This window comes from Zootermopsis nevadensis, unplaced genomic scaffold (assembly GCF_977971745.1).
Source record: "Zootermopsis nevadensis isolate Lab colony 2312 unplaced genomic scaffold, Znev_1.0 Znev_ptg000002l, whole genome shotgun sequence".
NCBI classification, from domain to species: domain Eukaryota; kingdom Metazoa; phylum Arthropoda; class Insecta; order Blattodea; family Termopsidae; genus Zootermopsis; species Zootermopsis nevadensis.
Window position 1 is genome coordinate 21,198,690 of NW_028259134.1, and position 12,592 is coordinate 21,211,281.

General features: G+C 41.5%; 1 protein-coding gene across 2 annotated transcripts; it reads left to right on the forward strand.

Moving 5' to 3' along the window:
* Nucleotides 1-1,181: 1,181 nt before the first annotated feature.
* On the forward strand, nucleotides 1,182-11,393 carry LOC110836562 (putative ammonium transporter 1). Of its 2 annotated transcripts, none has more exons than XM_022077876.2 (10): nucleotides 1,182-1,455; nucleotides 2,065-2,218; nucleotides 2,758-2,847; nucleotides 3,265-3,492; nucleotides 4,304-4,518; nucleotides 4,968-5,201; nucleotides 6,371-6,482; nucleotides 7,149-7,267; nucleotides 8,643-8,769; nucleotides 9,241-11,393. In XM_022077876.2, exons 2-10 carry the CDS (start codon nucleotides 2,077-2,079, stop codon nucleotides 9,468-9,470), a joined length of 1,497 nt encoding a protein of 498 aa, XP_021933568.1. In that variant the 5' UTR covers nucleotides 1,182-1,455; nucleotides 2,065-2,076; the 3' UTR covers nucleotides 9,471-11,393. The 2 variants fall into 2 exon arrangements, with proteins under 2 accessions (XP_021933568.1, XP_021933567.1); XM_022077875.2 differs by having other exon boundaries at nucleotides 1,183-1,455; nucleotides 1,929-2,218.
* The last annotated feature ends 1,199 nt before the right edge of the window (nucleotides 11,394-12,592 follow it).

Here is a 12,592-nt window from a genome sequence, read left to right on the forward strand (position 1 = left end):
AATTATACAGCAATTTACTTTTCGTAAGGTACACTACATCGAGCTCTAAAATTGAGAAGATAAACATATTTCAAAGAAGCAGACGTTTTAAACATCATTAGAGTGGAAATCATAAATAGAATAAATTGTGTATACATACTGTAATTTCAAAAAAACACGATTAACACCTCAGCGAATCTAAATTTAGACAAGCTAGCGAGAGGGGCGTCAACACCGAATTCTGATATGCAGGAAGAAAACACGGCCCTTAATATCACATAGTACGTATTCTGTATCTGTGCATTCTAGAGCAGGAAGTTTTTTTCCAGCGTCGTAAAAATATGCTCTAGGTCATCGGGTGCATCTCTCGGTAGGACTAAGCTGGCTTTACTTATTATTTCCGCGGCTATCCTCTGTTTCGCATTACAATTACCGATTGGAATCAATTATTCGGTTTTTGTCCGTCTAATCATAATTCGTATTTAAATTTACAATTAAGATAATTAAAATATCATTTTATGTTCCTCATCGAACAATCGATTTACAATTGGAACACCTTTTTACATGTTTCGGTTTCTATATAAACCATCTTCAGGTGTAAAAGTTAAAATTATAAACTTAAAACTTAATTACAATTTCTGATATGCAACTTTCTGGTGATGTTCACTTCCAGATTCATTTTTATATTGGAGTGAATGTTTTGGAGTGAATGTTTTTTGATTTTTTTTCACTCCAATATAAAAATGAATCTGGAAGTGAACATCACCAGAAAGTTGCATATCAGAAATTGTAATTAAGTTTTAAGTTTATAATTTTAACTTTTACACCTGAAGATGGTTTATATAGAAACCGAAACATGTTGTAAAAAGGTGTTCCAATTGTAAATCGATTGTTCGATGAGGAACATAAAATGATATTTTAATTATCTTAATTGTAAATTTAAATACGAATTGTGATTAGACGGACAAAAACCAAATAATTAATTAAATTTCACAATATGACGCAACTATATCATCTTACGATTGGAATAAAGCCAAAACGAGCTACTGCTCCGAATCTAATGACCCGTTTTTATAAAACGCAAAAATATTCATTACCGTACTCACAAAAGCCTGCCGCTGTACCTTGTACTGGACCAAATGATTCCTGTTTCTGTAAGATCATTGCCAAGATTATCCATTAATCTCTTGGACTCTCTGCCTCTTGCATTTCACAGAACAACAATATGGAGCCAGGCACAAGAGAGCAGGCAGTGGCCAATTTGCACCTGGTGTGCTGTGCGCCACTTCTCACCTCGCAATTAGCTCGGGTAGATGTACCATCAACAAGTTATGGAAACAAACTAGCCATCGGTAAACAGTCTTTGTTTGGCACACGTCGATGGTGACCTGGAACTGACTTACATATACGCCTAAAAGCCAGACACATCTCAGTGGTTCGACGCGCTCCGGGTGAGAGCAGTCTCGGCGTCATCAGGTAAGTTACGATATCGTTGCAGGCCTACGAGTACTTCACGGAACAAAGGAACGTCAAAGAAATTCAGAGTGGATTGTTCCAACGACGCAGAATAAATATTTATTCATATCCATGTACTTGTAAAATATATTCGCAAACACAAAACTGATTACACGGAGAGGAAATCTTCTTGAGAAGCTGATAGTCTTTTACCTGGTCAAACAAATTCCCCGCCTTTTACGGAACACAAACGCTCATTACCGTGTTCACAAGACCATATCCTGAGACATTTGAGTCCAGTCAAAACCCTATTTATTTGAGATTAATTTTTAATATTTTTCTACCACCTACTAAACCTTTGTATTATTTTCGTTTATTCAATCATGCGATCTACATGCGTGGCTCATCCTCTTTTATTTTAGCTTTACGTATGTTGAAGAGTACAAATTATGAAGTACATCTCCCAATATCTTTAATTTTCTTGTATTCTTTAGCATGAGAAAAGTAGCCGACAAAACCCACACAGGTCATTAGACTTCGAACGTCTCCGAAACGTCGCGAAGACCGGTCCCTGACATTCACTTCTGCAGAATCGCAGTCACAGTTCGATAACAAGTTTGGCTTCTTCAGGTTCATGTCAGAATGGCAACAAATATCACCGGAGTGGTTTCCATGGCTACTGCCGTAGGTAATACTTCCCTGGCAGATATCAGCACGGAGATGGAACATCTCAAGAATAATATTGACGACGTGTTCATAACAACCAGCGGCATCACGGTCTGCTGTGAGTAAAGCAAATTTAAAATGTTTGTTAATTAATTTCATGACGCTGTGTCATCTTAAAACGCTGAAAGTTGCTCAGCTGGTCAAGATATTTAACATATAATTTTTTTGTTGGTTTGTTTTAATATTCCGCCACTGGACCGCAATCCGCATTTTCATATTATTTATACAAGTAATTTTTACTTACCTGAACTAAATCTTTGTTGTCATTTTGGGGGTTCTTTGAAACTTAAACAAAGACCTCTGAGTAGACAGAAGTTTTCACTAATATCACAATCAGTATTTCTATTACCATTGTCATCGTCCTATGGCCTCTCAAATACATAGAGCAGAGTTATTCTTGAGATCGCCAAGAAATTATCTGCCCCTTATAGTGTCCGAGAGTTCATCATCGTGATTACAAAATCCCGTGCAACAACAGAGGCGTAAGGAAAGAACAAACAACAATCCGATAAATTAGTTATCTTGAAACAAATGCGATGTTTTCGACAATAAACACAGAGCGCAATTAAGAAGTAAGATACTCTTCTATTTGTGCAGTGATGCAGTGCGGGTTTGCATGCCTGGAGGCAGGGGCAGTGCGGTCCAAGAACACAACGAACATCATGATGAAGAATATCATGGACATCTGTGAGTAGTGCGAAAAATTATATCTGCACTTTTGTGTTCGCAGTCAACTGAGAGGAAATATTACATTAACAATACAAATATTTTTACCAAACAACGTCAGTATAAATCTTTTGCTGTACTCAATATTTGTTTAAGACGTCTGTTTTATGGGATCTTGCATCGTGTACTCTGGAAGATATTGGCCGACGTTTTAGAGGCACTTGCTGCCTATATTATAGCCCTGATGATGGAGGCAATAAGCACCTCTGAAACATCTGTCACTAACTAGCTACACGACATGGCTCAATATCCCAGAATACAGTCTCACCTGCATATTTGTTGGTTTGCAGTCTTCGATCTGAGTAATACCTGACATTTATTTGAGTGTCACCCTGTAGTTTCAGAAAATCACTGTAGAGCAGCGTTGTTCTGTTTCAGTCATTAGTTCAGTGGCGTACTGGCTCTTCGGCTTCGCTCTGGCATATGGAGATGGTAATTCTGTGATTGGATACACCCACTGGGCTGGAATGGGTGTTGATTATGGTAAAATGGCCGACTGGTTTTTCCAGTGTATATTCGCCGCTACTGCTGCCACCATAGTGTCTGGAGCAGTGGCAGAGAGATGCAACTACATTGCCTATATCACCTACAGTTTTGTCATATCAGGTATTACGATTAAGTTTAAGTGATGCCATTTACATCGGTGAGCACCTTACGTCAGGCAACACAGCTCTCTTCCGTGTTAGTTGGGTTGCAGGTCTCTCAGGTTCACAAAACCTTTACGAAGCACTGGGTTAAGACTTGCTTGCTAATATTCATATAATAAATATATCATCTTAAATATTCTTACAAGTCTAGAGGACACTTTTTTCAATCCTTTAAAGCCTAGTGGTAACTATATGTACCAGCTGCTTTAACAATCAGTATCTCTGCATTTTGTATTTATGATCCACAGAATAAACGTATATTATTTCCTCAAAATCGTGTCGTGTTCTCTTTGCGGTACGGACCGAATTCTTAAATGTTATTTAGACGAACTTTGGCTTGAAAAGGTTATTTTAAATCATTTCAGTACGAAGAATGGTCGCGAATTTTGAATCTGTTGTTATGTATTTAATTAGCGATGGTTTATTCCAAGTGTCTGGTTCAGTTTCAATCAGACTGTCTTATAAATTCAAAATACAATCCAAAAGTCATCCGTTTTAGTTATTATGCAATTAGCATAAAATACTGTCTGTGTGTCCAGTTATACACGACTTTCTTGTTTTTTGCTGTTATATTTATCACACATTATTACGAATACGAAAATAATTTTTTAACTGGAAGAAATTCAAATTAAGGCTGAATCAAAAAAACGACGTTTTTTGAGGAAGAATAATACAATTATCATTAGTTCGCTTAATTAATAAATTAATAAAAACATTACACGTGTAAGAACGTGCGTGTAACCGATATAAGAGAATCTGTTGAAATGCAGGCTTCGTGTATCCTCCTGTAACTCACTGGGCCTGGACAGAGCATGGATGGTTGAAGAAACTTGGCTACGTGGACTACTCCGGGTGTGGACCGATTCACCTGATCGGTGGGGTCTGCTCCTTCTACGGGGCCTTCTTCCTGGGGCCCAGAATCGGAAGATTTGCGAAAAAATTCAACAATTCAGAGAAGGAAGAGCTAGTGGGTCACTCAGTTCCGGTAAGTTCAACTGAATTTGGCGAGCTTTCAGGTTCTCACGGCAGCTAGTATGATGGTACAAGTTTGCCGATGTTTCGGAGGTGAATGCTGTCTCCATTATCAGGGCGCTACATTCCACAACACGGTTATCAACAATGTAACCAAGCGGAAAGCTTGATGTGAAAAAAAGCTGTCTTCTAGGATCGTTGTGTAGATTGGGTGATTCCCCTGAAGATGGAGGCAGGAACTACCTCCGAAACTTCGGTAAACTTCAAACATTCTACACGGCGTAACAACCAGAAGAAAATCATGTTCATTGCTGTCGCGACTTAGTAGAGTTCTGCAGAGTTCCTGGGACAGAGACACTGACGTCGAAAGTTCTGGCACGTAAGCTGAAGAGTGTCGCTAAGTCCAGATGTGGGAGGCTGGAAGAACTCTTACACGCGGTTTAGAAACACGTTTTCCTGCAGCTGACGGGTATCGGAGGGCTGATCCTGATCACGGGATTCCTGGCTTTCAACGCGGGGTCCATCGGTTCGATGTCGAAGCCCGGCGATCACATTGTCATCGCCCGGGTCATCACCAACACAGTCCTGGGCGGCAGCGGTGGTAGTCTGGTGATGTTGGCGATGTGCAAACTTGGACTGGGCGTTAAATCGGCCTGGTCCTTTAGCCACACTCTCAACGCAGCTCTGGCCGGCATGGTACGTACTACAAACGCATTTCACTTTGCTGATCGAGACGTTAAATAAACCACAGATAAATAAAATATAAGTAGCCGAATAACAAAAATGTTGGTCAGAACGCTGGCCTTGTAATCCTGGGGTCTCGGTTCGATTCCCGGCGGTGCCCGAATTTATAACTTGTGTTGGGCAAGGCCGTGGTCTAGGCAACACGGAGTTTTCCTCCGTGGCATCCCAACAATTACTCCATTCACACACAGAAGAAGGCAATGGCAAACCACTTCTGGATCATCTGCCAAGAACGTATATGAACAGGTCCCAGTCCGAGAAGAGAAAAGGATGGAAGGATCATGTTCATATGGACCTGTCGTCAGACAGAACACTAAATAATAATAAGATGAGGTGGTCTAGCGGTTAGAACGCTGGCCTTGTAATCCTGGGGTCTCGGGTTCGATTCCCGGCGGTGCCCGAATTTATAACTTGTGTTGGGCAAGGCCGTGGTCTAGGCAACACGGAGTTTTCCTCCGTGGCATCCCAACAATTACTCCATTCACACACAGAAGAAGGCAATGGCAAACCACTTCTGGATCATCTGCCAAGAACGTATATGAACAGGTCCCAGTCCGAGAAAAGGATGGAAGGATCCTGTTCATATGGACCTGTCGTCAGACAGAACACTAAATAATAATAAGATGAGGTGGTCTAGCGGTTAGAACGCTGGCCTTGTAATCCTGGGGTCTCGGGTTCGATTCCCGGCGGTGCCCGAATTTATAACTTGTGTTGGGCAAGGCCGTGGTCTAGGCAACACGGAGTTTTCCTCCGTGGCATCCCAACAATTACTCCATTCACACACAGAAGAAGGCAATGGCAAACCACTTCTGGATCATCTGCCAAGAACGTATATGAACAGGTCCCAGTCCGAGAAAAGGATGGAAGGATCCTGTTCATATGGACCTGTCGTCAGACAGAACACTAAATAAATAAAAAATAATAATAATGAAATGGAAACGATGAATAAAGCGGAGTAACTGAGGAGAACCATTTAATGACGTAATTAGTCTGTAGGATATTGGTGGTCATTACAGTGAGAGTCTATTTTGTTAAAATAAACTATTTAAAGAATTAAATTTGTTATTTATTTGGCCATTTCAATTAAACAGACGGGTGTTTTGACCTTGTCGTCATCACAGGTGTCCGTGTGTGCTGGGGCCGACGTCATGAGGATGTGGGCGAGCTTCCTGTCAGGGGCTCTGACGGCGCCGATCTACCTGGGGATTCACCACATCATGATCTGGATTGAAGGTGGGTTCAAATTTCAATGAGGCCGTCCGCCAACACGCACGCTTCTTCTACCAGACGCAACAACCCAGCAGACTGCAGTCTTTACCCCACTCTCATGTGCCTTGCTTCAGCGGTGTTCGTACGACGGCTTCGAGATCGAAAAGCAGGCACGAGGTTCAGAGAATTTCAAAAAACAAAATTCCGTGGAATGGAACTGGTTTCAAGACAGAGAAATTCTGGGCACTGAACCTCATTACGTGATGAAATCAAAGAGCATTGGACGGGCGGGACATTTCCACGTACGGAAGAAAAACAAACAAGGGTAGAACTTCAGTCGTACAACCCAACTAAACGCGACGACTTGGAACAGGAAGGTTAAAAAAGGTGGGAAAGAACTAGTGTGAGAGATCGTGTTTTGGAATCAAGTGGCCCAGCGGTTATGGGCTCTTGTAAACGCAGTTAAAAATATTCAATCTCCACAAAAGACGAAGAATTTTTTGATCAGTTGACTCACCATCATTTTCTGAAGAAAGTCTCTGCTGCTTGGAGTTTGTTCAATGTTTGCTCAGAATAAAATATTTCTCCTTGGGGAAATGACTGATTAAAATTTTAAAAAAAAAAAATTAAAAGTGACTTATGTAATAATTAGATAATACTGTTAGTGACATGTGACATTCTACTTCACAGTTGACGATCCGCTAGACGCCGTGGCTGTTCACTTCGGCGGCGGATTCTGGGGTCTCATATCAGCTTCGCTCTTCGGCCTTGGAGGAATTGTGTATGGGGCCGGAAACGAGGCTGGCTCGGTAACAATTTCCAGTTCAGCTGATAAGAAATACGCCAACATCCTCGTCACTGGGGGGGTGGGGGGGGGGGGTGTAATGGATTAGCTCAATTGTTTTAACGCGGGGTAGGAGAAGACAAAGATAAGGCATTTGGAAGTTGAAAAGGTGGGGTGAAAAGTGGATCAAGGACAGAAGTTGACTAAGGTCTTCCTGCGTGCGTGCACATTTTTGAATTTTGATATCGGCCTTTGAAGGTCGGAGTTTGGTAAAAGCTTTTGTGTTGATATGGGGCGGGGGGGGGGCTACTTTGGGGCGCAATTTTAATATTGGCACTGGGAGGGCCGCCTGAGAAGTACGCAGAGGAACGTGGAATTTGGGTACCAACCCAGTATTTGCTACAGGCACGAGGAAAACCACGGAAAACCTTGATCGACTTCCGGATACGTTCTGACTTCTGACCAGCAGTCCGGCATTTAAATACGTGAGCCCTAAAGGTATTTTCCAATCGACCTGACGCTTATTAAAAATTAATACACATTTGTTTCAAAAAATAATTTGGATAGGAAACGAACAATTTGGTTTGTTCCATGATGCAGTTACAAGAATCACGGCTACAGAAATCACATTTCAGATGCCAGTATCCCGTTTCTTTGCTACTCTTGTCCTTAGGTTCAAGGTTGGTCGGTCAAGCGGAGGTGATTGATCGATGCGACCGCCTGAGGAATGGACCCTCCTGGGGCACCTACAGCCGAATGGCGGTGTCCTGCGATGGGGTCTACCAAAAAATCAAATTTTAGCTGCGTCTGTGTGGGAGATGGGGAAATCTGAAAGTGTATGTTGCAAGGTTAATGCCTCAGATCACAAAATAATACGTAGGTTATCCTCTAGCCGTTTAAGAAACTAATCGAAATTATATTTAAGAATTCAGTCCGTACCGCAAAGAAAGCACAACTCGTCACCATTACACAGATCAAATGGTTAACGCTAATTATTTTGATAATCGTATGAAACCCATTCACATATTCTGAAAAGAAAATTCAGAGTTACTGCTTATGAAAGCAGGTGGTGTATAAAGTTACCACAGCGTCTGAGGAAAAGCTCGTATTGTTCACCTGTCCTTTCAATTCTGTTTCTGAGATAAACTAAAACTGTCTTTACGCGTTCATTTCTCTCGTGTTTCCGTTAAGGGTTTGGTAATGTAGTATCTTACCTTTAGTGTACGGTGTTTCAAGAACAGTGTTGTAGTACAACACATACAATTATCAATATTTCTCGCATTGTTTAGCGACGTGCTGAGTGACTCGCTTTCATGCTGACTGAGTAAAGAATGCCATGCGTGGTATAACCTAGCCTGAAAATGTCTATTTTTTCCTCAGTTACAGTGCTGTGTTTACAGATGCTGTGGCACAGAATTGTAGGCGCATCTGTCATAATCCTGTGGGGATCTGTATGGTCCTGCGTCATGTTCGGGCTCCTGAAATGGTGCGGGAAACTTCGCGTCACAGAGGAACAAGAATTAGAAGGTGAGAGGAGATATTCATCCACGGAGTCTTATGGGACGATCATCTGGGTTTAAGAAGCGTCTGAACTTGTAGGTAAATACCAATGTTTCGACTGAAATTTAGTCCTGATGATGACGGTCGTATGTTCCTCCGAAACGCTGGAATGTATCTACAAGTCCACATGTCATTAAAACCCAGAAGACCAACATCAATGCCTTCACTCCAGAGCGAACCTCAAATGTCACTGAATTGTTGCTGGTTAACAGAAAGTTTTAAGTACAAAATTATGTCACAACACACATTTTCTGTTGTGTACCGCCACGAAATCGATCTCTTTGTGCATTAAATGCATATGGTAGATACAGGTCACTCTCCTGAGAGCCACCAGAGAGCGTTGAAGGAAACATAAAATGCTTATGGAAGATAATGCAAGTCAGAATTTGGCAAACGCCAATCCTGTTACTTTGTAAATTAAAATGCTTTGTCCTGCAGGTCTGGATATCGCGATGCACAACGAACCAGGTTACCCGCTGAAGGGGTGGAACGTTCCGCCTCAATTTTCTCTGCATCCCGAGACACAATACTCCGTGAGGCCTCACTACGAACCGCTTCCGAGAACAGAGGCGGAACTGGACGTGGAACCAATAACGGAAAATGGAACACAGAATTCTGTGAAATCCGCCACTGATACCAAAGAACGCAACAACGAGGCCGAAGTCTGATAGTGAAGCCGACAGATACCTTCCTCGTAGATTAGTTCACAACGATTTTAAATAGTGATCCACTGTCATCGTCTCACACAAAAACATTAAGAAGATAGCTGTCTTCTGGGTTGTTGCGCCGAGGTCCTTGCTGCCTTCATCATCAGGGAGATCGCCCTGATTATGGTGGCAGTAACCACCTCTAAATCACCGGTAAACCCAGAAGACAGCCATCTTCTGAGTCATCAGTCAGCCCGTGTTTGGATACAGCAAAACGGTCACATAACTTTAATCCAGCCCTCGACGTTTAGATACATCGAGCGGCTTTGTAACTTAAGAAATATTTCCATTTAAAAACCCGCAGCATTGTTAATTCAACACCTGTGTGTGAGTTACGCATTATTTCAACCATCACAGACTCCATACAAAATAGAAGACGCGAGATATTGAAGGCTATTGATCGTCTTAAAGGTGTAGATTGCCATATCTGCGAACTATAAATCTTAGGGATTTGCCTTCTGACTTTGACAGGTGTTGGAAAATTATGGCCCGCGAGTCGCTTACAGCCTTGCACTAACTCGATCAGGAATTATTGACCATAAAAATACGGTAGTTTTTTTTTATTTTCGTGCAGAGTATGAGGAATGCACAGAATTTTTTTTAAAAAAAAAAAATACGAGTATTACAAAATCTAACATTGACGAAAACTCATTTTCTGAGACCCTGCGGCACGTGCCGTTTGAATTTATTGTTCCTGAAGATGGGAGTGAGAAATCTGATATTGTATTTTTTTAATTTACTGGATTTTCTCGCGGCAATGTATGGTCGCCTGTCACTTCCAAACAGAATAATCCGGTATCAAAATAATAAAAAAAAATGAACCTGAAAAACCGCTTTACCAATTTCTATTCGTTCATAAGAATTCCACTCTAAATAAATCCTCTGGTTGATACAAGTCCCTTGACCTGAGTATAGCGAATCCCACTCACAAAAGTCGAAACGAGGTCGGGGCCAAGTGCTCGTTCTTATTTCTGCAGGCCCACACTGGTTTTGGCTTTAGAACCGAATGCCAACGAACTACTCGCCTCCAGGTGAGAGCAAAAGGGAGAAAAAGTTCATGAGGTGACCTCGACACTACAAAGGCCACTGGACACGATCATGGTTCATTTCTTTACCTTCAAAGTGACACAACTTCTTGGACCGTAATCCTTTCAACCAGAAGCTCGCCTAAATAGTATTTTAAGAATTCAGTCCGTACCGCGAAGGAAACACCACACTTCACCATTACAAAGATCAACTGGTTAACCTTGTTTAAGGAAATAATACGACTAAAACGCTAATTAACCTTCGGAGCCGAAGCTCTTTCAAATGAAACTTAAGAATTCAGTCCGTACCGCGAAGAAAACACCACACTTCACCATTACAAAGATCAACTGGTTAACCTTGTTTAAGGAAATAATACGACTAAAACGCTAATTAACCTTTGGAGCCGAAGCTCTTTCAAATGAAACTTAAGAATTCGGGCCGTACCGCGAAGAAAACACCACACTTCACCATTACAAAGATCAACTGGTTAACCTTGTTTAAGGAAATAATACGACTAAAACGCTAATTAACCTTTGGAGCCGAAGCTCTTTCAAATGAAACTTAAGAATTCGGGCCGTACCGCGAAGAAAACACTTCACTTCACCATTACAAAGATCAATTCGTTAACGCTGTTTAAGGAAATAATCGCTGTTTTGAGAATCAAACGAAACACATAAACACAAAATGTAGAGTTGTTGGTTATGAAAGTAGGTTGAGAGTAAACTAACACTTGGCTTTAAAAGATAAAAACGTCTTTACCAAGTTATCAATTCTCTTGCTGTTTAGCCCGGAGATTCCGGGTTTGATTCCCGGCTCATTGGTGTCTATCGCCAATTGCCCTTAGTCCTTCCACAGTCGATTCACCGACGCTATGAAACATTTGGAGTTCACACAGAGTCGTTGAAAAGTCAAAACACGGTTTTCTGATATGAAATTAAAGAGATAATGGATGGACATGTCAGCTGGCCTGGTGTTGGGAGGTAAGAGGGCAGGGGAGGGGAGGGGGGGGGGGTAAAGGCGTGAAGAAAAGTTGTGTAAAGTTCACAAGCGCCTTAAGAACCATAAACTTTGTGACGCTATTTAAATAAATTACTGTCCCCGCCATACCAAATTCCACGAGTGTATCTTCATCGATTCATGAATCAACTGACACGATTATATAACATTTCCTCTCTGGTTTCCGTATCATTATCTTGCAAATTTCGTCATACACGGCTCTGCTAGACTTACTACGTCAGACCGATGTTGTACACCCAGGGTATCTTGAAAGGATCGTCAGATAGAAACGTCGAGAACACAAAACAACCTTCTCTCAGCGACCTTTCTCCAAAAACAATTTTCTTTTTAACATTCGATGTGTATGCTGCATAAAACATTCCCAGTTATGTAACAAAACTGAACACAGACTTGAAACTAGGTTGAATGTTTAATTTATGTTCACCACGCACATGGAAATTGTTTATTGTATCCTTCAGCAGAAACCAATTCATTTGTAGCGGTAGAGTGAATACGCTTTACCGTGTGACCTTCCACTAGCAATTTTTTGTCCAAAGATTAAACGAACGACATCAAATATTCCCGACTTTCATATTCCGAAGTCCGTGTCTGCGCCATGTTCGTCCGTGTGTTTGATTTGTGTCCAAACCCCTCAGAATATCAAATTTAAAGTTGATTTTGCAACAGCTTCTAAAGGTTGTAAAAAAATGTTTTATGTTCTCCTGGGCTGTAACGTCGTGTGAACTGATTGGCTGATACCTACGTTTGGGAGAAACGCACAACCTACATCTTAAGCCCTGAAGATTAATGCAGTGTGTCTCTCCGAAACGTTTATATCTACCGAAGATTCCACATGGCCTCAGAACCCCAGCAGATCATGATCTCGTACTTGTTGAAAGTCTTCGGTTTTATTCTTTCTCGGGGCAGGTGCGCGATTTTCTTACGTCACTACCGAGTTTCAGTCGCTGAAGATTGTGAAGAAGTGTGGACAAGTCACGTGCAAACGCGAGGTGACGACCGGGACATGCGGCAAAGTGTTTGTTTTCTTTGTTTTGTTGAGA